The 22,746-nt window shown below is 43.8% G+C and overlaps 1 protein-coding gene and 1 long non-coding RNA gene across 3 annotated transcripts; one reads left to right on the forward strand and one right to left on the reverse strand.

The window, feature by feature from the left end:
• Positions 1 to 7,624: 7,624 nt before the first annotated feature.
• Positions 7,625 to 9,936, reverse strand: SOCS2 (suppressor of cytokine signaling 2). The gene is made up of 2 exons (XM_067289911.1): positions 9,798 to 9,936; positions 7,625 to 9,048 (listed from the first exon to the last, which is right to left on the reverse strand). Exons 1-2 carry the CDS (start codon positions 9,934 to 9,936, stop codon positions 8,600 to 8,602), a joined length of 588 nt encoding a protein of 195 aa, XP_067146012.1. The 3' UTR covers positions 7,625 to 8,599.
• Positions 9,937 to 11,716: 1,780 nt separating this feature from the next.
• On the forward strand, positions 11,717 to 21,999 carry LOC106488542 (uncharacterized). Of its 2 annotated transcripts, none has more exons than XR_010883194.1 (3): positions 11,717 to 11,818; positions 19,338 to 19,438; positions 21,768 to 21,999. It is a non-coding gene; the product is annotated as an uncharacterized lncRNA (long non-coding RNA). The 2 variants fall into 2 exon arrangements; XR_001293218.1 differs by lacking the exon at positions 11,717 to 11,818 and adding an exon at positions 18,899 to 18,952.
• The last annotated feature ends 747 nt before the right edge of the window (positions 22,000 to 22,746 follow it).

Genomic DNA, 22,746 nt, shown 5'->3' on the forward strand with positions numbered 1-22,746 from the left:
CTGTTTTCAATTGTCTGTAGGACAGCATTCCAACTTTAAGGACAAAAGAAAAGAAATATGAGCCTTTAGATTTGTTTATTAAAAACACATCTAATTGGTTAAATCTCTCACAAGACCTCTGAAATGAAGATGGAAAAAAGGAACATATATTATATGGTTGTCTGTCATTTTTAGAAAAACAGCACAGAAAACATTTCTGAACGTGAAGGATCTTGAAAACACTATTAAAATGTAAGTAAGTGTGGCCGAAATTCAGGGGCCTGAGGACCAGATGAGGGTCTTGCAAGCCACTGCCATCCACCTCCTTCACATGCAGCAATCCCTTCCCTTCCCTTCCCTTCCCTTCCCTTCCCTTCCCTTCCCTTCCTCTTCCTCCTCACCTTCATCCCAGTACACGGCCCTTGGCATGCACGGCCCCCCCAAATGCTGCCAGCCCACTCTCCTGAACCTGCTGCTGAGAATCGGGCTGATGCCAAGGAGGGGACACTTCTGGTGCGGGAAGGCTGCCCAATTTGCAGATCCAGCTGCACTGAACCCCGGGAGGAACCCACAGGCTTCTCACCTTCCTGACAGCAGCTGGACTCTGGCTGGGGAGGGGGCTGGCATGGTCCAGGTTGCATTTGCTGTTCCAAAAGCAATTCCTCATGGCCCTGGGAAAAGATGACAGGCAGGACTGAAGTGTGCCACTGCCTGGGGTCAGCCCCTGGACTGCCAGTCAGATTACTCTGATATTTCATAACTTCCCATTCATATAAACAGTAAAAGCTTTAAATTAAACACAGTTCCAAGAGAGCAATGAATATAAAAAGTAGGTGACACTTGTCACGAACTTTCTTAAAACTATTGTTTTATTAAGGGCACATCCAGCATGTAGGTAAAATACAGTACAGAAAGTTTCAAAACACATATTAGAGCATGACGTTTGAAGTGACCGTGTAGTGCCTATACATTTACATTTGTTTTCATAATAAAAGTAACCATTAGCAGTACTGGAATGAATTAATTCTTAATACTGTTTACTTGGATACAGATAATCTCTAGCCAAAAATTATATGTAGAATAGTTCTAAGAAAAGAAGCAGGCATCAAATGTAAAACTGGCATGCTCGTTCTGGAAAAAAAGGAATCTCTGCAATGAATTGTAATAAAAAACTCTGCAATGAATATTTGCAAAATGTAACTCCATGTTTCTCTTACAAGGAACTTTTACTCCATTCTCTGTAAGTATATGAATTAATGTAGTTCTGTTTGTTTTCTTAATTTTCTCATGTGTGAACACACAGAAGTTTAATTTAAAGATGCTTTTAGTAGGTAGATGAAATACTGAAAGCCCTTAAATGTTTATTACAGACTTACAAAAACATTTTTAAAATATAAAGCAATTGTCTTGCTATTGTGAGAACAAACCAAGAAAATCCACAAATTAACCTTAAAATCAAACATTGACAGATAAGTAAAAGGAATTTAAGAATCAAGTCTGAAACCTTCTCACAAAACCAACTTCTTTTGTTTGCAAATTACAGCATATGAACAGGTTGTCTAGTATTTTAGATAAAGACTGGGAGGTTTCAGATAAAGATTGAGAGGTAAAGAGGAGAATAAGTACTATTTTTTGTCATCTGTGTCTTTATGGGGAAATGTATTCTAATCTGCTATTCTAAATCTTCCTGAGAAACTTCTATTTCTTCTCTCATATGCAGTACTTATATTTCTAAAGGCTCTTACTTTCAGGTTAAACTTTTAAGGAGCTAGTGATGATTGATGGAAAGTTTTTACAGGTAGCCTATCAAGGGATTTGCCACTCTCTATCCTTCTTCCTTATGCCCCGATTTCAAACCCCAAATATCCTTTGATTAAAAATTCACTTAGTCTATTTTGTTCCCTTTCAAAATGAAACCTGTATCCGTTCGTGGTTACTGTGGGCTAGTTAAGCAGCCAGACGTAGGCACTACATCTTCCAACAAGGGACTTAAAAGAGACAGATGAACTTCCAGAAAACAGCTATCTTCTTACAGCCGGTTTCCCTTGCAGACAACACACGTCTGAGGTGCTTCAGCTAATTTTCTCACAAAGGAGCTGCGATGCCACTTCCACTGCAATGTAGTTACACAAGAATCCCAGTTTCCCAGACTTATTTTCCTCTCTCTACCTAGCAGTGCAGGCATTCAAAGATATTACCGTTGTCGTAGCTTAAAATCCTATTGATGTTAATTTTTTTTAAAAGTGACTTTTCGCTGTACCCTGATGCACTCCGAAATGTGAAGTCCACTGCCCACGCTATGCATATGGAAATTGCAGCCAATATAGGCTCAGTCCCGTATGATATTGTTCTTCCTAAGAGGAAATGAGGCAGCTCAAAATGCCATAAACAGTAACCACATGAGTATTGGTCCACAACTTATTCCTCACCAAAGACTGTGTCAATAAGCAACATGTTAGGTAAGAAAAAAGCAAATGCATGAGATGTGTTACTTAGGTGTCCCGAGCAACCCCTCAAATTCAGAGATTCCCACTGAGAAAAGCTGAGTGTGGGTACAAACCAGTCAGCTGAACAAATCCTACTTCAGGGCTGAAACCTAGAGAAGTACAACTCAATTTTAACACAGAGTAATTAGAAGTGATTTTATAGCATTCAAATATCAGTCTTACAACTGTTTCTCATACAGTTCTTATTATCAAGCCTGGTCCAAAGCCAGGCTTCAATAAACTCCAAAGAAGAATGTGGACTGGATTTTGGATCTTTCCCACACGTAACATACCTCTGCATTTACTATTTGTTAACTGACTGTACACCAGATTACAATCCTCAGCTATGAAACATCGATTATGTAACAATTTGACTGAAAACAAAAGGATTTATTTACATAAACCCTGCCTGCCAGTGAGAGAAAAATTAAGGTGGGCACATTGAATTCGGAGTTTTTTTTATGTATTTTGTTCCGTGCAACATTCAGCATTCAACATTTCCTGGATATTACCTATTTGAGCTTCTTCCTACCAAATGCCAGCTTGGTTTTTTTATGCTAACATAAGTAGCTTTTGCTCCTGCAGTTTTTCCTCCACAATGTCATAGAATGCAGTGATTTTATTTTGGTGTTTTAGTCCCTGGAGCGTTAATGGCTCTAACTCTAAGGAAAAAAAAGCAGGTGCAATTCCTTTTTTTAATAGGATTTAAGCAGAATAAGATCCACAGTTTATCAAGGAAATCAAACACCATAATTATAGTAATGCGTTTTTACATTTCTGTGGACTCTTTCTCTGAGGAATGGACTATTTCAGAGCCCTACAGATAACTTGATTAATGAACAGAATTAATCCCTCTCACCCTTGGAAACGCTGGAACTAGGACAGACTGGTTTTGCTAGAAGCTTTTTTTTCCCTGAAGTTTGACCGTCTAGCCAGACTTTGTTTTATATGTGGTTTAAAATTGGGTGTTGATATTAGACACTCCCATGATTTTTGAAGGTCTACTAATATACCTTTCACCACATGAACATCCGCTCTGATTTAACTGTGCTTTTTCTAGGCATGATGCTCAGTTGTGTGTATCTGTCTTCTGAGAAATGCCATCTCTGTTAGAGGCTGATGTTTTTCTGTTCTTTTCCTGCTGTTTCTGTGAAAAATCAAACCAGCCCCTTCTCAGGCACCAGAAGCTAGACAGATAATTCCCTCCTGGACAAGTGGAGCAGTTTTTCATCTGGTTTCCTGGTGGCTCTGCTTTACCTCATTTGCAGCAAGCCCCCCGCCTAATAAAGCAGAGAGTGGCCGGTAATGCCAGACGGACACACGCACTTCACAGCGCCTGGTGACAAAGACTTTGGCTTCCAGTTTCTTCGACTGATCTTCAGCCCATAGCAGAAATTACCCAGTTTGAGCAATACTATGGCAAACCGCCATGCTGTAGTAGAATAAACTCATGTCTTGGTGATTTGAGGTAATGTGTCGGTGGAATGGTGTTTCCAGGCATTTTTAGTCATACTAAAGGCTTAGCAAAACGCTGGGAGCTGCTGAAGTTGACACAAATACAAAAGTTGTTTTTAGGAGCTAAACCGAGATACCAAAGCAGCTTGTCATCCCCACTTCCCCTGCGTGTACTGTACTAATTAGCTTGGTTCTTTAAGTACTTTCTAGTTATTCTGTTTGGAAACTGAGAAAGTGTTTACTTGTACTACAAGTTCCCTTTTTTTTGTTGTTTTTCAAAACAAAAAATCTCCCTCCCACAGAAAGGTTTCTTACGATTATTAAGCATGAGTAATGTAAATTTAAGAATCCCTCAAACCTTGATTTCTCCTGGTAGTCAAGATGATACTTAGGTTTATTTTAATGATAGCAAAACCCACAGTGGGCTTTTTTTATTTTAAATGACTATTAGACACGACACCCATGTCTAAAGCTATCTCTTCCCATTCCCATCATACATGTTTTGGGTTAAGAGGAACAAAGCAGTGACACAATTCAACTTACTTTCTGCTAGAACCTCAGCATATATCCAAAGGAAAAATCCATAGGAATTTTATCAGGAATACCAGAAAAAATCTTCTTGAATAGAACATCTAAGTAAAGATTTTCTGTGATCTTTCCTAAGACAGGGGAGAGGTGGCTAAGGTACAGGAATTCATGCAACTATAGAACACTGTCCTTTATATTGTATTTAGGGCTAGGTTAGGTTTTCTTCAGGGGATGGGACATAACAGGAGTCTAACGCTCCACAGTCTTTAGTGAGGAGTAAGTTGTAGATCATTTTACAGTTTAAAAATAAACAAAAAAACAAGCCCTATCTTCTCGTGAACCATTTTCCTTCTCAGTAATAATTAGAGATTGTTTATCTAGAATGTGGTTACATAAAATATAATTAGGACAATACTGCCGGATCAGATTAAAATAAAATTACTTCTAATGCAATGGGTGCAGCTGCTTGGTTACATTCCCACTCTACCCACCCATGTTGTAGTTGAACCATTTTCTCTCTCTGGTGATAATACCAGCAGCAAGGAAATACCCAGACAATAAAACGCAACCGTAGTTCACACCTCTGCTAGGTTTATTGCTCAGTTTTGTAAAGTCACCAACTCTGTTTTTATCATCCACCTTGCAATTTTTTTTGTTTGTTTTTTGGGCATCGCCTTGTGGGATTCTCAGCTTTCCTTTAGTTAAAACGGGGAAGTTTCCAGCCACTAACGTTCCAGAGATAAGCTGGAAAATTTGAATCCTCAAGACTCAAAAATGAAAAACCAAACCAACACTCAGTGAAAAAAAAAGCCGTATGGTCAAAGTCCTTATCATGATTTTTGGTACCTTGACCCACAGTTGTTGTACACTTGAGACCAGCTTCACTGAACAGCCTGTGCTAGCAGTTCAAGGTGACATATATCAGTTAGAAGTCATCTTGGGAATCTGAAGGGCCAGTGACATAAATTTAGTCTTTGAACAAGCCACAGCAACATCCACAAGTCAAAAAAGCAATGGATCATTTCTGAAAATGTTTGGACGATGTGATCATGCCCTAAAAATCACAGGCTCTACACCCAAGATTTTTGCACTACTGTAATCTAATCCCTTGTGCTATCCCAGGATTTTTATTCTGGAGCAATTCATTCCTCTGTGCTGCATGAGAATGAAGCAGAGCTTGCAGCAAGCTGTAGTAAGATTTAGTTTTATTGGTGTAATGCATCAGCCCTAGGGCTGGCATCCTAACGGAGACAAGAACTGTGCTTTCATAGAAAGAGGACTAGTTCCCCCTCCAGTCTGTTCAAAATATTGTTCATTGCTTCAAGCACATTGTAGCTACAGACCCTCTATGTTCCTCCACAGTGACTAACACGAAGGAGAAGTCAGCATGCCGAATGTTTCGTGACGCGATTCCACATGGCGGTAGCTACTCTCGATTAATTATGTGAATTGCCCCTTCTACCCCACCAGCACTCCTTGTCTTTTGGCTGCCATTTCCCCTTGTGCTTTGGAAAACAATAAAAACGTAATAAAATCCCCAGCGAGCTACCCTTTACCTGCCCCGTATCGCTCCTCAGAGCATGGCTCTGCCGAGAGCTGGATGCTGCCGTTGTCTGCTTGCAGCAAGCAGTCAGCAGAGAGCTGTCCCTCAGTTCTTGCGTGCAAGGCACAGGTGTCCCACTGCACGCCAAGGCAGGTGCTCCTCTCCTCAGCTTGCTTCTCCCACTGTTAGCATTCCTGATTTTAATATCCTTTGGCCACGGGCTAGCCTTAAGGGAACTTTTTAATATAATGTATTCACCACTGAAACCCCCAGTGTATCATGGCTAACTAAAGTTAGGTGTCACCTTAGCAAAGGTGACAGTCTTTGCTAAAAACTCCCAGTACTACAAGGTTAACATAGCAGTGGGTTAATGTGTTTGCTTACTGCAACGGAAATCATTCTGTGTCATAGCCCTCTCCTCTCGAGATAAAGCTAGACAAAAACTGCAAGAAAATAGATTCATGAGAACGAAAACATTCCCAGGAATATAGTTCTCTCCCTGGCACCGTTCACAGGCAAAGTTCCTCAGCTCCTGGGTGGAAGTTCCTAGCGAGACAGATGACAAACACAGAAAAATCATGTGATTATGACACATACCTGGAGTACAAGAGCTCTTCTGGGACCGGAATCAGAGGGTGCTCACCACAGTATGGGAAAAACTTTCAACAGCCTGCTACATTTGGCAGGGCACGGGAAAAAATTTTACATAACAAAAGCTTTTGTTCTGTTTTTCAGGAGAAAACTTCCCCCCAACCCATCTCAATAATAAAGCTTGCATTAAACTGGGGGGAAATAAAACTGAAGCTGTGGAGGAACAGGGAGAAAAGCCACCTTTCCCGCAGAGGGAATGACAACGTACCAACTACCTGCCCTGTCAAGGGACTATCCCCTCTGCCTCTAATTCTTGGTGTTTTCCCTGTCTCAACAGCAGAGCTACTGCTTTCTGCCAGTGTGTTTGTGACCGAACTGAATGCATAACACCAAAAGTTTAGATGCAACAAAATAAGCTGCTCATTGCCTCGGAGTTTATGAGAAGCGACACGGCATCTTGACAGTAGTACGGAGTAGTTAAGGAAAACAAGAAGATTATTTTTTGTTGTTTCTACTTCAGCCTGGGCAGGGCTAGATCACAGCAAGTCTTGACAACCCTCCTTGTTCAAACACAGGTCTATTTGCTTTAATTAAAGTAAGCTAGGGAAAGAGTTAAAACTATGAAATTGTTGACTGAGAATGAATCTATGCCCTAGTTTCTCTCTTTACTACTCTCATGTTACTCCCATCCTGGATTTTTCTTCTATTAAATACTTTTCATTTAGACTGAGGAGTGGGTACATGAGGGTCTTAGTCCCATCTTCCCACTTGGAGGACTGCTGTAATACAAAAAATGATGTTCTGTGGTAACACTTAACGACGGGAATTCAGCAGGCAGCCTCTAAACCATTAATCTGAATATAATCCCGCTATACCTTGAGCAGCGCTGCAAAGGCAAAGTACGGGGAATTTATAACTGATGATACATGTACACTAATTGGGTATTCGTTTCGCTGGGAAAGAATATAGGTTCATAGGATCACTGTTTCCGGAACAGTAGCAAATCCATACATACAAAGATTGAGATATTTGTGCAGTTTGGTTTACTTTATTGAGTAATAGTCTGATAGCTACAATGGTGAATTAGAAAAAAACAAACAACCTCAAAAAAAACCCCCAAATCCAGACTTCCCCATATTTTGGGAAACAAGCTGAAGAAAACTTTCTACACTGTAGAAGACAGCTGTAACTGCTGATATCCATGTTTTGACATTGGGACCGAGCAACTGCAAGTCTGCAGCACAGAGTCCGAAAGCCTCAACCAAAAGAGGCTTAATAGTAATAACATGGATATATCACCACTGGGAAGATGTTAACATGTTAACAAAGATTCTGGGATACCAATCTGGTATAATCAGCAACATATACTGGGTTCCTACGAAAGATGCAGGATTTTGCCTTAAAACCAATTTTTAGAGAACTTTGAAAAACAATATTTTAAATTGATTACTTACAGCACTCCTTTGCTTGCAGAAAAGCACGAGGATTACAGTTCAATAAAAACCAAACAGATGATCACTTTTTGGGCTGGATTTGATTAGTTGCATAACTTTGGCAAGCTTATCACAGTGTGATCCAGTTAAGTTTTCAGGATTATACGAACACCAGCACCAAATTAATCTTGGAATCAGACAACCGAGATAGATACTTAATGCACTCTGATACATCTTCGACCACTTTTGTAGTCTCTCCCCCTCCCACCGCTTCAGCTAGCATTTGATAGTTAGTGCAGTATTTTACGCCATTGACAAAGCAACGCAATCTGGACAGATTCCTGGCTTTTCTCTCCTCACAAGATAGCATGCCACCTTGTCGAACTCCCGAAGATGCGAGCTGGGATTACTCTACATAAAGTCTTCCTTTGTGGCATCTGAAATAAAAACCTTTCCCCCAGAACTGCCAGTGTTTTGATAGTGAATTCCACACTGAGTTGTACAACTGGTTACTCAGTTCTTTGGCTGATTTTAAGAATTGCATTCAAAAGTTACTCTACATTAGAGGCATTTAGAAAAGACATTTATACCTGGTATTGGTACTCTTTCAAGTACTCTTTTAGTCTTGTTGGCAATGGCAGTTCCCAGATCTGATTTGTACATTTGTTTATAGTTATTCTACAGTGATGTTGCAGAGATGGAGCTGACGTATAGAGAGGCTTGTTCAAGTACAGATGAACTGTTCCATTCGAAGGTGTTTCAGCTCTGTCCTTGCACATCAGCACATAGTACTCAATCAAATGCACCACGCTGCTGAACTGCTTAAGTCTAGATCTGACACAAGTGATAGAGTCCAGCCTGAACTTGCCATCCTGGTATTCGATACGTAGATTGGTCGGTCCTGCAGATGTTTTTACCGAAATAGTCAGTAGATATTCTGCATGTGAACTATCTCTAACCAAGAAAGTCCCTTCAGGGGCGTCCTGTAATCTCTCTTTGGCTTCAGCAACACTCATGTTGCCCCAGTACCATCCTGTTAAAAGAGGAGAGAAAGAGGAGCTTTATTCACTATTGTTTGTCTGCTTGTTTAAAAATCTATTCTTCACCCCATATATTTCCTTTGTTGCTTGAAAGCTGAAGTCCTGCGGACGTTGTACGAATGGGATTGGTATTGAACTAGGCTGCTCCCCAGCGCGGCCCGTTCTGACCCAGCCTTCCCCGGCGGCTGCTCTCCCCTCCGTGCCGCGGAGCGCCCGGCACCGACCCCCGCCCGCAGCCGCGCCGGGGCCTCGCTGCCGCCCCGCCGCCGCGCTCGCCTCACGCCCCGGCAGCGCCGCAAGCGCGTGACGCCGCGGAAGGGCGAGGAAAAAAAAAACACAAAAAAACCCGCTTTTAGCGACTCTTTTAGCGACTCTGGGCAGGCTTCTATTCACGCTCGCTTTGCCTAGGAGTGGGAAGCAAAGTGCAAGCGGCCGCGGGCGGAGACCCGGCCGGGCAGCAGCGCTCCCTCCGCCCCGCAACGGCCGGGGACGCGCCCGCCGGGCCCAGGTGCGCGCCCGCCCGCCCGCGCTGCCGCCGCCGCCGCCGCCGGGGGATGCGCCGCCGGCCGCCCCGGCCCGCCCCGGCCCGTCCGCACGGCGCTGCCGGGCGCCCGCCGGGCCGCGGCGCTGCCGGCGCGGGCTGCGCTTTCACTTCGGCGACCGCAGCGCGCGGGAAGGGCCGCGCCGCCGCCCCTCCGCGGGCGCGGGGGGCACCGCGGGCGCCGCCGCGGCCCCCGCTTACCTGCCCGCCGCAGCTCCTCCATGGCCGCGGCCAGGCGCGCCGCCTCCCGCGGATCCTCCGCCGCCGCCGCCGCCGCGCGCCCCCAGCGCGCCCGGGCGCCCCGCGCGCTCTCCAGGGACTCGGCGGAGCGCAGGGTCATGGGGGCGGCGGGCGCGCACGGCGCCGGTGCGGGCGCCGCCGCGGGGCTCCCCTCCGCGCCGCGGGGCTCAGCGCCGCGCCGGGAGCATGGCCCGGTCCCGGCGCCCCGGCGCCGCCCGCGGAGCAGAGGCAGAGCGCGGCGAGCGGCGCCGCCGGCGCAGCCCGTGCGCTTCTGGCGCTGCCGCTCGGGAACTTCCCAGCATCCAGAGGAGGGACCGCGGCGGGAGATCACCTCCCGGCTGCGCGGGGGAGGGACATCGCCTCCCCGCCCCCGCCCGGCCTGTCCCCGGCTCCCTCCGCCGCCGCCGCCCACGAAGGTGGGCTCGCTGCGCCGCGGCCCCGGGGCGGCGGGGAGCCGGCAGGGCAGCGCGGAGACGCGGCCGAGCAGAGGCACCGCTGCGGGGCGGTGGACGGGGGGGGCGGCAGGTCCCAGGCGCAGAGCTGCCGCGTTGCACGGCGCTGCGCCGGGAGCAGGCGGGACGGCTGTCAGCGCGAGGCGGCCCGGAGGAAAGCCGCACCTCGAGGAACCGGCGCCCGCTGCGGGCCGCGCTCCCGGCGCCGTGTCCGAGAGGCTGCGCGGGGCCGCGCTCCCGGGACACGCGGGAGAGCGGCGGGAGCGCGCGATATATGTAGGAGCAGGGCAGGAAACGTTCCTTTCCCGTGCCATTAAATTCTGATGGTGTTTAAAAAAAAAAAAAATCTTGGGCGAACGGGAGAGCCCAGCAGTGCATCCTGCTCTCCCGTTGTCGTGCCCCCACCGGCACCCGGCAGAGCCGCTCGCACCGGGCGCTTGCGGGCCGCCGCTGGACGCCCGGGATAGGCCCCTGCCTCCCCCGTACCTGCGGGAGCGCCAGCCGCCGCTCTAGGGGCTATTCCGCGGCGGCTCCCTCTCACCACAAGTTCTTCCCGCGGCGAAGCCGAGAAACTTTTCCAAATTGAACTTTACGAGGCAGGCGATACGCTCCGCCGCCGGGTTTGTGCGGCAGCGCGCACACGCTGCAAACCCGCGGCCACCCCGTCCCGCCGCGCAGCACCGCCCGGCCGCAGGTGCCAGGCCCGGGCAGCGGGGCTCGGGGGCGCCGGCAGCGGCGGGCGGGAGCAGGGCGCCCCCCGCGGCGAGCAGCAACCTGCCGCCGGCGGCGGGGGAGCCGCGGCCCCGCTCTCGAGGAAGGCGCCCGCCGCGGGGGCCGGCTGAGCCCCGCGGGGGTCACGCGCGTGGGGGGGGGGCAGGGGGGGCCCGCGGGCGAGCGCGGAGGGGCCGGCGGGGAGCCCGCGGCGCCGTGCGGGCACGGAGCAGCGTCAGCGCCGTGCACGCACACACAACGACACCCTGCCGCCCCCCTTCCCCCGCCGGGGGGCGGGCGGGCGGGCAGGAGCGAGCGGTTTGATCCCGAGGCGAGGGCGCACACCCCCCACCTCCCGGGATGGCTAAACACAAAGGCTGCTTTCCAGGAACTTTCCAGGAACCGCATCATGTGACAGGCGCAGCTCCGCCGCCTGCACCGCTCTCAAGGGGAGCCGGGGCCGCGGCCCCGCGTGGAAGCGCCCCTCTCCCCGCCGCCTCGGCCCGAGCCCGCCGCCGCCCTCCCTCCCTTCCCCCCCCCCCCGCCCCTGGGCGCCGCGGGGCCGCCACCCCGCCGCCCTTCCCCTGTCACGCCGCGGCCGCCTGCGCCCGCCGCCCCCGCCCGCACACGCGCGGGTCCGCGGTGGCCGAGGCGGCCCCAGGCGCGCCCGTGCCCGAGCGGCGCCGGCCGCCGCGGCCCCTTTCCCGCCCCCTCCCCCCTCCCCGCGAGGCACGGCGCCGGCGGTGGGCCCCAACGGCCGCGCAACGGCTGCGCAACGGCCGCCCGCGCGCGGGGGGCCGGCGGGTGGCACCTCCTGAGGTAAAGACGCGAGCGGCGCTGCCCGGGGGCGGGAAGGGGCCGCCGGGCACCTGAGGGCGGGGGCGGCGGGGCCGGGGCCGGGCCCGCCCTCGGGGCCGGCGGCGCTTCGGGGGACCCTGCCAGGAGCTCGGTGCCAGGGACGGCAGCACTGAAGCTCCTGGGACACCCCACCCTGGTCTCCACCCCATTCGCCCTCCGGCGCTAAATACCTCGTTGCTACAAACAGCCATTATCCCCCGGTGCCGTTTGTGTGTGCGCGTCTCCCTCCCTCCCTCCTTCCCTCCCTCCCTCCCTCTCTGTATCTATGTGTAATTTTTAATGCGCCGTAAAGCTGTTTTTTGGTGAGGGGGAAAAAAATTGTGTTCTTGGGTGCTGCTAGTTAAGCAGCCACCTTTTACCGCAGCCGAGGCAGGCTGAAGTTGCACTGATTAAAAGAAAAAAGAAAAAAAAAAGAAAGAAACAAAGCAAAAGTAGCCGAAAGTAGCCGGATCGGTCTTACTCCCATCCATGCCACTGGCAAAAAGTCAAGATTCGCTTCAGATTAAACGGCAGCATTTAGACGGGGAACAATTTTCGGGCTTGAAAGGAGAAGAAACTAGGAGTGTTTTTTTTTTTTCTTAAGTCCCCAGAAAAATCAATGTAAAATTATACCAAATCTTGTCTATAAAAAGCTGGGGGTAGGGGGAAGACAAGCCTTTATTATCAGGGAGACAGATAAGGGAGTATGTATTAAATGTCACAGCCTTTGTCTACTGGGAGCAAGCAGCCTAGATGGTAAAGTCCAGCAATCATAAAATCGTAAGAAAAAAAGTTTTAGCATGATTATGCTTTCTCGAGGGAAGATCTATGTCTAACGGACACACAAGCTCCCCAGCACATAGAGAAAGTCTCTGATAGGTCCGCTTGTGCTTTGATTCATACTTATCAGTAACTCCTGAAATTAAACATTTTTTAAAAATTTGACCATAGAGAACTATTCCAAACAGCTCTTGTAATACATATTATTCATAATTTTAAAACATGATTCCTGAGGATATGGATGAACAGACAGCATTAGAGTTAATAATCCTCTTTTTCTTAAAAGTAATTGCTTTATTTGATTATTAAACAGACTCATTTGGAAAAAAAACTACTATGTTAAGTGACTTGGTCAGTATGGTTTCATCTGTTTGCAGTGTCTCAGTACTTTCAGATTTAGTTTGTTCAGTTTATGAAAAAAGGTGGTTTTAATCACTGACAAAACTGCAGATTCAAAATGGGGTCTGAAAAACAAACATGGTCTTTCTTGCTTATGCATTGTAAGAGATAGTATAAAACAATATAGATCTTGAAAATCATTGTTGTTACTGTTTTCATCTGTGTCATTCAGATAGCCTCAAATTCAGCCTCCAGTTACTCTTCTGGGATCCACTAATTTTTCTTTGTATAGCTATGAAAAGGAGACAGAATTAATGGTTCTGCTATTGATGATGTGAGATCTTGCATAAAATCTAATATATTTTTTCAGAGTTGCACTGGCTTCCCAATATTCAGAAGAGTTAAAAAAAAGGAATACAAATCTATTTTTATAACTAAAATAATTATCTGTAAGTATTTGTGGGCACAAAGCTCTTGATCAAAAATATGTTATTTTGATGTAATAGCATTCATATATAAGACTATTCCTTTAAACTTCACTAATTCATCCTAGAGAAATGTAATACATCTTGCCTAGACCCAAAGCTGCTTTTTTTACAGCTTTGCTGTAGTTCTCTTTTCCTATTTCATTTATTAATGGTATTTTTATGTGGATAGTATCTCAAGATTTCCTTTGCTTCTGCTGTTTATTTGTCACTTCAAGTCATAATAATTTGTTTCTAAAACCACAGCTGGCTGCTGTAAAGGCACAGAGAGGAAGACCATGATTTATGTGGTGAATGAGAAACAAGAACAGAAGACTGTAATAAATATTTTTTACTTAAAACTTCAAATATTGTTATGAAAAAGGTAGAATAAAAATTAAATAGGCAGTATATCAGTAGGATCTTTTCTAAATAGAGTTTTGTTAAATTTTCCATGAGAAGTTAATATATTTTAAAAATAATACTAAAGATCTGATAAATTTACAAGAATAGTGAAATTCAAACTTAAAAACTTCAAATCAGTTTTTAAATCACACTTTTGGCATCTCATAAGAGTACTTCAGTTCATGGCTACCTTTATCCACTGATTTGAGACTTCCATAAGTACTATAGGCTCAGTGGGATAAGTTAATGTTTCAATGTTCATTTCAACAGCGTTAGTTAGCTAGTTTTGTCCACTGTCTGTGTGACTCTCTCCCACAGTCACAGGGGAGAGAAAAATATTTTTTAAGTGTAAGAAGAGGTGATTAAATTAAATTATTTTGGGGATTATGGGCCACATGTGGTGTATTAAGCTACTTCAAGCTACTTCTTAGCTTCTTTGGCATTAGGATGTTTAATACGTACTTGGTCTACTTTATGTGTTTTACTGCATAAAAGTTGGAAAGAATGGAGCAGGAGAAAGATGTGAAATGGAGAAAGAAGAGAAAAGAAGCAGCATGGAGATCTCAGACTCTGAAAACTTAGTTTTCAGTCATGTAAACACAATAGGGTTTTAAATTTGCCATGCTCCGAACAGTAATTCTTCTAACCAGGGTCACAGCTATGAAGAGAAAATTAGTTTATATAAACAGGGTTTTTTAATTCAAAATTGCAATTTGAACTAAGAAAAATGCTTTATTTATTTTTAGTCTGTTTAATTTGGGATAGAAATTCTAGGACAAATATTACTTGTATGTATACAGTTATGAATTCTTCTGAGCCAGTTTTAGAAACTTATTGTTGGACTGAAGATGAAAGGCACAAAATTCAGAAATCTCTGATTCTTTTTCCAGATACTTTCTATTGTGCATGAATGTTTTGGTTTAACCAGTATCTCATCCATATAGTAGATATTTTTAATCAAGAATTAGATTAATAGTGAGAACATTAAGAGTTCCTGAAGACACAAGCAGAATATAGCAGAATTTCTGACTTGCTTTCAGATATATGTGTTCACAAGAGGGAGGGGAGGTACTAGTGGATTTTTTTTTTTTTTAATTTTTCCTTTAGGCAAAAATCCCTTTCATGACCAAGGAAGGAGGCAACAGCATTTTACAATAATGTAGTGCCTTCACTAGTATTTTTTTTTAATTTGTTCCTGAAAAGTATGCTAAATTTACTAGAAAGCTAGTGTACTGATTTATTTATGACATGACATGAGTGGAGGAGGGGGGTGATGCATTTTTTGCTTAGCTGATTTTGCTAAATTTGCTTTGATTTGCTAAAAAGGCTTAATCCACCTACCTGAAAGAATAAAAGGGGCCTTTCCTTGTTCTCTCCGTCCTTACTTCTTGAAGATGTAGCATAGAATATCCAGGTCTCTGGATGCTGAAATACCATTTGGTCAGATAAAATCTGCTTTAACTAAAAGTAATGCTTGTCAAATATGTGTGTTTACTGACCATATTTTGACAACTATTTACCTGAACTGAAATAAATAATATGTAACTGCCACAGCTCCTCCCTATCCTGTGATTACAGTGATAAGCAGATAAGATTCCTTGGGCTGAGGAATATGAATATTTCTGAGAAATATGAATAAAATGCCTTTATCTCATGCAAATTAGAACAAATTAATTGTAGATACACACCAAGAACAAGATCTGCAATGCAAGCCCTTAGAGACTTCCTCACTCTGTAATCAGCAGGAAGGTTGGCTTATTTCACAAAGAGTTCCTAAAACATAATAAATACAGCAGAGAGAAAACAAGTATTTTCATAAATGGGATCATTCTGCTCTTTCCAGCTGCCAGAGGAACAGAATGTTTTCATGAAATAAATTATGATGTATACCAAACAGTTTTACTCTTAGCCAGCTGCCACCTTATTTCCTGTCATTTTTATCTATTCAGATATGAATGCTTTCTTTTTCTTAAGAATATACGTTTGTTAAAGCAGAATAATTAGAAATTCAGTAAATAATTTCTATGAATCAGTGGTGTTCTAAAAGAAAATCAGCACTTGTAACTTAAAAGCAAACCATCAGGAGATAGCACTAAAAGAGCAGTATGTTGAAATAATATCCAGATTATTTTCTTTCAGAAACTGTCAAGAAAAAGAAGGATCATTTCCTTTAGTTCAGTGAATAGGTAGGCAGATAATCACCAGCAAGCACGAAACTCTGATCATAAAAAGATGGCATTTAGATCCTTCTCTCATCTCATCATGTGGTTTATACTATTTAAAAGTTACGGTAGTGTCTAAAGGCCTCAATAGCATTGGGCAAGAGGTTTTCTAGACACACTTAGGATCTTTAATTAAAAACATGTTAAATGTTTTATAGTTTCTCTTGTTGCTTGTTGTATGTTGTATAGTTTTTCCAATTGCTATTTACAATTTAAAGTAAAAACAAATTAACATAAAAATAATTTGGCTATACTTGCTAAGGGAAAGTGGAATGGGGTGACACAGGGAACTAAGTATAAAAAAGAATTTACATAGCACTTTTCACCTTTAATATGTTAGGCTTCTTTATAAACAGTGAGCTGGTCTGTTCTATCACTTTGTTGTTTTGTGAAGAAATATTCAATTTCACTCTAAATAGTGAATAAATCTAATAAATCTAAATAAATCTAAATATTGCTGAAAGTTACCTGAGAATAATTTGTAAATATACTTGCTTTGACAGCATTCCCATTCCTATTATGCTTCCTTTTTATAAATACGACAGTAAAAAAAGACTGCTGGCAAGAACCATTATGAAAACAGTTATTTTAAAAAACTATTAGGAGATTATTTATTGTGAACTTTAATATTCAGATTATAATAGTGTAAGATGCTGTGACTGTAATATTCATTCACCTTGTTTTTTGGCTGAAAAAGTGTGTATATTCCTGATAAAGAGTATATAGATGTATATACGTGTACATATACACATATACCTTACATGCATACATTCACACACACACACTCACGTGTGCGTGCGCACACACATGCACTTCGAAGTTCTGGATTTTTGGAGAAATATACGTTCTTGTCTTTGTTTTTTAGAAAAATCCTAGAGATAGCATAACTGAAAGCACTGTGAAATTTCACATTCTTGTCTTAGATGTTGCCAGAAAACACAAGCTTTTTATACTTGAGGAGGCTTGAGACGCTTTATTGCCCATTGCTAGCCCTACTTCTCAAAGTAAAAGCATGGAAGTAACGTCTGTGAAACAAGTTTTTTCTGACAGACAGCATGCAGGCAGCTTTCCTATGCTCTGCCTATCCACAAGTAATTCAAAATTATTTGTTGTCAAAGAGTCAGTGCTGAACTAATAGGGAAAATTAAAACAGGTGATACAGTGGCTATCTCCAAAGGAGAAAGTTTTGATTGCAAAGTAAAATGAAGATGGTATCAAAGAACAAACTGGGTTATATGTTTCTGAAGAAGTCCTCCCATCAGAATAAGATTGATGTTAAATCACTGTTCCAGTTCTTATATTAAAGATGGTTTAATTCACACAGAACTATTTGGCTTTGAGAATGAATTCCTACAGTTAAGTGTTTATGATTGAAAGTGCTGCCATGGGAAGCAGACAAATTAATATTATTTCAGGAGTACTCTGAATCATTAAATGAGTTGTAGGACCTTTTCCTGGGCATGAGCCACTTTTAAATTTCAGGCTAAGATGCAAGTTACAATAGACTTCAGCATAAGGCCTGACGTGTTGATGTGTTAGGAGGTTGAATAACAGGATAATATGTGTTAGTGTGTATATATATTTTAAACTTCTTACAGTTACTTAAAGATATGAAACCCATTGTACATGTATATGATGCATATATCAAATACATTTTTCAAAACAGTGCAAAAAGTGTTAGTGCCAAATAATGAATTTAACTTGCCCCTTGTGAGTTGACTTCTTTTGGCTTAAGATAGACATGGCTACTTTCCCTGCTTCATTATAAAGAAAGGCTGGACATGAAATATCATACTCACAAACCTGAAGAGATTGTACGAAAACAATGCTGGCTGCCAGCTACCTCTTCTTAGTTATCGTGATTAGTGTTTGTCTTTTGTCTTGGGAACAACTGATTGACAGCTTGGGAGAAGCTGAACCGAAATACAGTCCAGACAGACTAGCATTTTGGGGGGCTCAGCAGAGGATGTAAGCACAGAGCTGCTCTTCCTGGTTAAGGAAAGCACATCGGTCTAGTTCTCCACTTCTTGGCTCAGCCTGCCTGTTCCCGGGATTGCTTGTCCCTCCTGTAAGTAGTTTTAACAGATATGTGGAAGATAAAGCTCTGACCCCAAAACAGTGGTAGATAAAATTGGATGGACTACTTGAAGCAGTTGTATCTTCCCTTACCCTGTACCTGAACCATCCTTGCAGCAGGGATGACAAATTAAGTCATGAAACTGCTGCTCCTAAACAACTTCAGCTTTCAGTTGGGTGCATAAGGATCAACCCCAGTTTCAGTGGTGGGCTCAAAACTGCAGTTGTTCAGGGGCAGCTTCATGAGCTCTTCAGTTGTGAGGTGGCAACTTCTGTCACGGGTGTGGTGAATGGTTGGGGATGAGAGTAGAAACTTCTTTAGCCATCTGATTTTAATCCCTCACCATATGTGACTTGAAATCCTTAGATGCCCTCTACTGCCATATACCAGAATTAACAGATGGCTGTCCTCATATTTGCTGGTGAGGTTTGTTATTATCTCACTGTCTTTGTAAATGATTGGGGGAGGGGAAACAATATGCAGATTTATTATAAAATATGCAAAGCTTTTTTATAATGTGTAAATTTGGGCTAGACTTCTGACTATTTGGTGCCATTGGCCTGTATTTCAAAATTTTTTAACACTATTTTTAGCTTTCTCTTCAAAACTCACTTCTCTGATAAATTATCCCTCTGGGAATAAATTCAATCCAGAAGGATGCCTGAGGCACAGCAGAATTTTTCCACGGTGTTTCAGGCCACATCATTCTAGATGGAAGGAAGCTGCAAAACCTGCTGCTGTGGATCAGCTTTTGTTCTGGGAAGGAACTGAAGGATGAATTTAGCCATTGGATGTATCTCTGGCATGAGACATGGGACTGCATGCAAGAGTATGTATCTAAAATGGAACAAGAATGAAATTTCTGTCCCACATATTTGTTATGCTATGACAATTTTTAGTGTGCTGGCAGGCACAAAGCCATCTCAAGTCAAACAGAACTGACCCTGAGGGAATCTAGAGGCTCTAAGATTGAAAGGACCTGCACATGTTCAAGTGGTTTTGCTGTGCTTGAGCTTTACCTGTTTATCAACTCCTTTTCCCTCCTGTAAAGAAAATCCAGCAAAACCAATCCCCCCTTAATTCCCCAGATCTCTAACACTGATTTGGCTGAGTGGGTTAGCCTCCATATGAAATTAGCCATTCCATTTTGTAGACATTTTTGAGCATGCCTAAACTTTTTGGAGGACTGCCTGTTGCCATTCATTTTACTCTAGGCACTTGCCAGCCAGCGATGATACAGCTGACGGGCAGGCATGCTGGAGGAAGTGGGAGCTTCGCAGTGGAGCACATGGCACAGAGCAGGCATCTACCCAAGGTGAGGGAAGGGGGACATGTGCAGAGGGCCTCTGCCAGCCTAATAAAAACACAAAGCTTGGGTTCATTGAGGGGGTGAGTGTGGACTTTCGGATACTCAAAGACCTATAGCTCTCCAATCCTGTAAAAGGAAAGCGCCTGTGGGGAAGATATTTCTTTGCTATGCCAGTGTTTTCTTTGCTGCCACTTTGCATGTAGGGAGATTGAAACTAGAAACTAATTTAAGTGTGAACCCACAGCCCAGATTTATCTCCGTAGCAATGTCTAAACTAATGGGGGGCTATGGTGGCACCCTGTGCAACAAGGCAAGGCCCTGAGCAAGAGATCTGAACGTGGGAGTCTGCCCTACATACTCTGGTTCAAAAACTCGACTTCATTTGGATCCAGGTGATTTAGAAACACATGAGTTGGATGCACTTGCAACAGACTGGTTGCAAATAAAGAGAAATCTGAAAACACCACCTTATTGATTTTGCACTGATATATATTTTTGGAGACTGTCTGTAAGGGAGTCCACTGATTGTTGCCAAGTGGTGAGGTCTTCCTACCTTATCTTGGGTGAAAGAAGAATTTACTGTATTGGTAGGTATTGTTTTCTTTCCTATCTGTCCAACCAAGTGGTACACAGATCCATTAAAATTATGGAATCTTCTTTGGAATAAGATGAGTCTGAGAACTATCTGGAACGATGACCCAATTGATAGCATTTGCTGACACCATTTATGAAGCAGAAAGTCTGTATTATAGAAACTGCGTGACCGTCTAAAATATATTTCTTGCCCACTAACTGGAGCCACTCTTCAGAAGATAAAATAATATAGTAGTGCTCTCACTCTGTCATTCCACCCATCCCACAGCCTGACATGATATAAGTAGCAGGTGAAGAGTGTCTTACATGCTAGAAAATACAGTATTTTACACTGACTTTCATCCTTTGCTTTCTTTTCTCTTCAGCATGGTCCTCTACTTTGGGCCATGGTGCTCTAGGGTATGCTGCTTTCACTGTTCAGAAGCTAATTTACCTTTTTCCAGAACCTAATCTCAGACTAACAGAAGTCCACAACAAAATCTTGCTGTGAATGGGAGCTTTGTTGCATGAGGCTATTCCTGAAAACTCCTGGCCCTCTTTTAGCCATTGCATAAAAGGCTGAAACATGAATGGGTTCATATGCTTCTGTTTTCAGCTTGTTCATTCCTTCATAGCTCCCTCTTTTTCCAAGACATATGCAAATCTCTTCAAATCCTCCTGTTAGGTGTGCTATGTAATGTTATGGTAGCAAATCTGTGAAGCTGTAGCAATTTATACCAACTGATAATGTGCTCTGTTGCATATATTTTTACTAGGTCTGTATTCTCCCAAGTTCTTCATATTCTTGGCAGATTTTTTCTATCCATCAAGGAGTGGAATCCCACGCCCAGAGAGCGTGAATAACAGAGCTGTTTCCACTTACTTTGCATGTATATACTTAACACTTCAATACAGAGTATTTCTAGAAGTTTTCACAGTCTAATCAAAATTCCTACTTAGTCAGAGGTACTGGTGAGATGTTAATGAAACCTCTCTGGACTAGCTGACAGAAAATACAGCAACAAAAGAATTCCCCAAATAAGACCGATCAGTTATGCTTCCAGAACAATCAGTTAAAGTTTTCATTTTAATCTCTTTGGGCATTTTTAGGATCAATTCCTTAGGCTGCTGTAAGGGGGTGACAATGTGCCAGGTAAGGGGATGAAATTGTTACAAAAAATATGCTGAACTGGTAGCACATTTCTAGCAAAATTCATTTATCATGTGAGTGCAGCTGAAAAGGGGGGAAAAAAAAAACAAAACAGGCAAGCTGTATAAAGTGAAAAGCTTACTTGCCAGTGTCCCAGATTTTTAAATGAATAAACCCTTTACCTCCTGAGAATAACTGGAAAACAGCTCTTTAACTTGTTTTTTTTTTTTACCACTACTTTCTTTTGTTGACATTTCACTAGTCCTGAAATGAAAACACGGCATTTTTATTTAGAAATACCTACATGAAGATTTTTAAGAAGTTCGTGTCCAATTATCATTTTCTCCAGAAAATATTGAAAACCTTTCACCTCATTATTTTCCCAAATGTCTTAATCTGGACCATTTCATCAGATTTTTTGATCCTCGGAAGGTGGAGAATTAGAGAACATTAACATTTAGTGACCTTTGGTTCATTTCACTTACTGTGATGTGGATTATTAAAAAATATGTTTGTTTCTAAGACCAGATTTTTTTAAGTTATAGAAATGCACTTTCTTCTCTGCATCTTGAATTTTGTTTACCCTGGAGAAAAAAAATTTTATTTTTACAGTAGTCTCTGAACTGGACTGGACAATCTTGAAGACTCAAGTTGTTTAGAGAGAAGAAGAACCATGTGTGTAAGTTGCTGCATTGGCTTCCCTCAACAAGCCCTTACCAGACTCATTCAGCTGCAGCAGGGAGAACAGATCGAGACCATCTGAGTTCTGGTTGTCTGCAAAGATGACGCGGGTCCCAGCTACGTGGCTTCAGAGGACACGAGTGTATTTCTAAATAAAAAAAGATCCTGATACCAAGAGGACTGGCTCATATTCACACTGACTGGGGCTAGTTCCCTCTGGAGCAGACTGCTACATACTCCTTGGGCCCTCTGTGGTGCCCCTGTACACCCAACATGTAACTATTATTTTGTGTGTATCTCTCAGTTCAGAGTATCCAAAAAAATGTGAAACTGTACCATGGCCTGCCAGACTTTTCCCAGTGTGAAAGTGAGGGTATGTATCACATGTTTTGGGATGTGGGAATGTTTGACAGCGCACAATCAGCTTGGGTAGTTTGGAAGATGGTGTAGGGTAGAGTCCAACAAGATGCTTCACATCACAGAATCACAGAATCACAGAATCGCTGAGGTTGGAAGGGACCTCTGGAGATCATCTAGTCCAACCCCCCTACTCAAGCAGGGTCACCTAGAGCACATTGTACAGGATTGCATCCAGGCGCGTTTTGAATATCTCCAGAGAAGGAGACTCCACCACCTCTCTGGGCAACCTGTTCCAGTGCTCTGTCACCCTCACAGTGAAAAAGTTTTTCCTCATGTTCAGAGGGAAGTGTCTGTGTTTCAGTTTATGCCCATTGCCTCGCGTCCTGTCGCTCGGCACCACTGAAAAGAGTCTGGTCCCATCCTCTCGACACTCTCCCTTCAGATACTTGTACACATTGATAAGATCTCCTCTCAGCCTTCTCTTCTCCAGGCTAAACAGGCCCAGCTCTCTCAGCCTTTCCTCATAAGAGAGATGCTCCAGTCCCCTAAT

The sequence above is a fragment of the Apteryx mantelli genome, chromosome 1 (genome assembly GCF_036417845.1).
Source record: "Apteryx mantelli isolate bAptMan1 chromosome 1, bAptMan1.hap1, whole genome shotgun sequence".
Taxonomy (NCBI): domain Eukaryota; kingdom Metazoa; phylum Chordata; class Aves; order Apterygiformes; family Apterygidae; genus Apteryx; species Apteryx mantelli.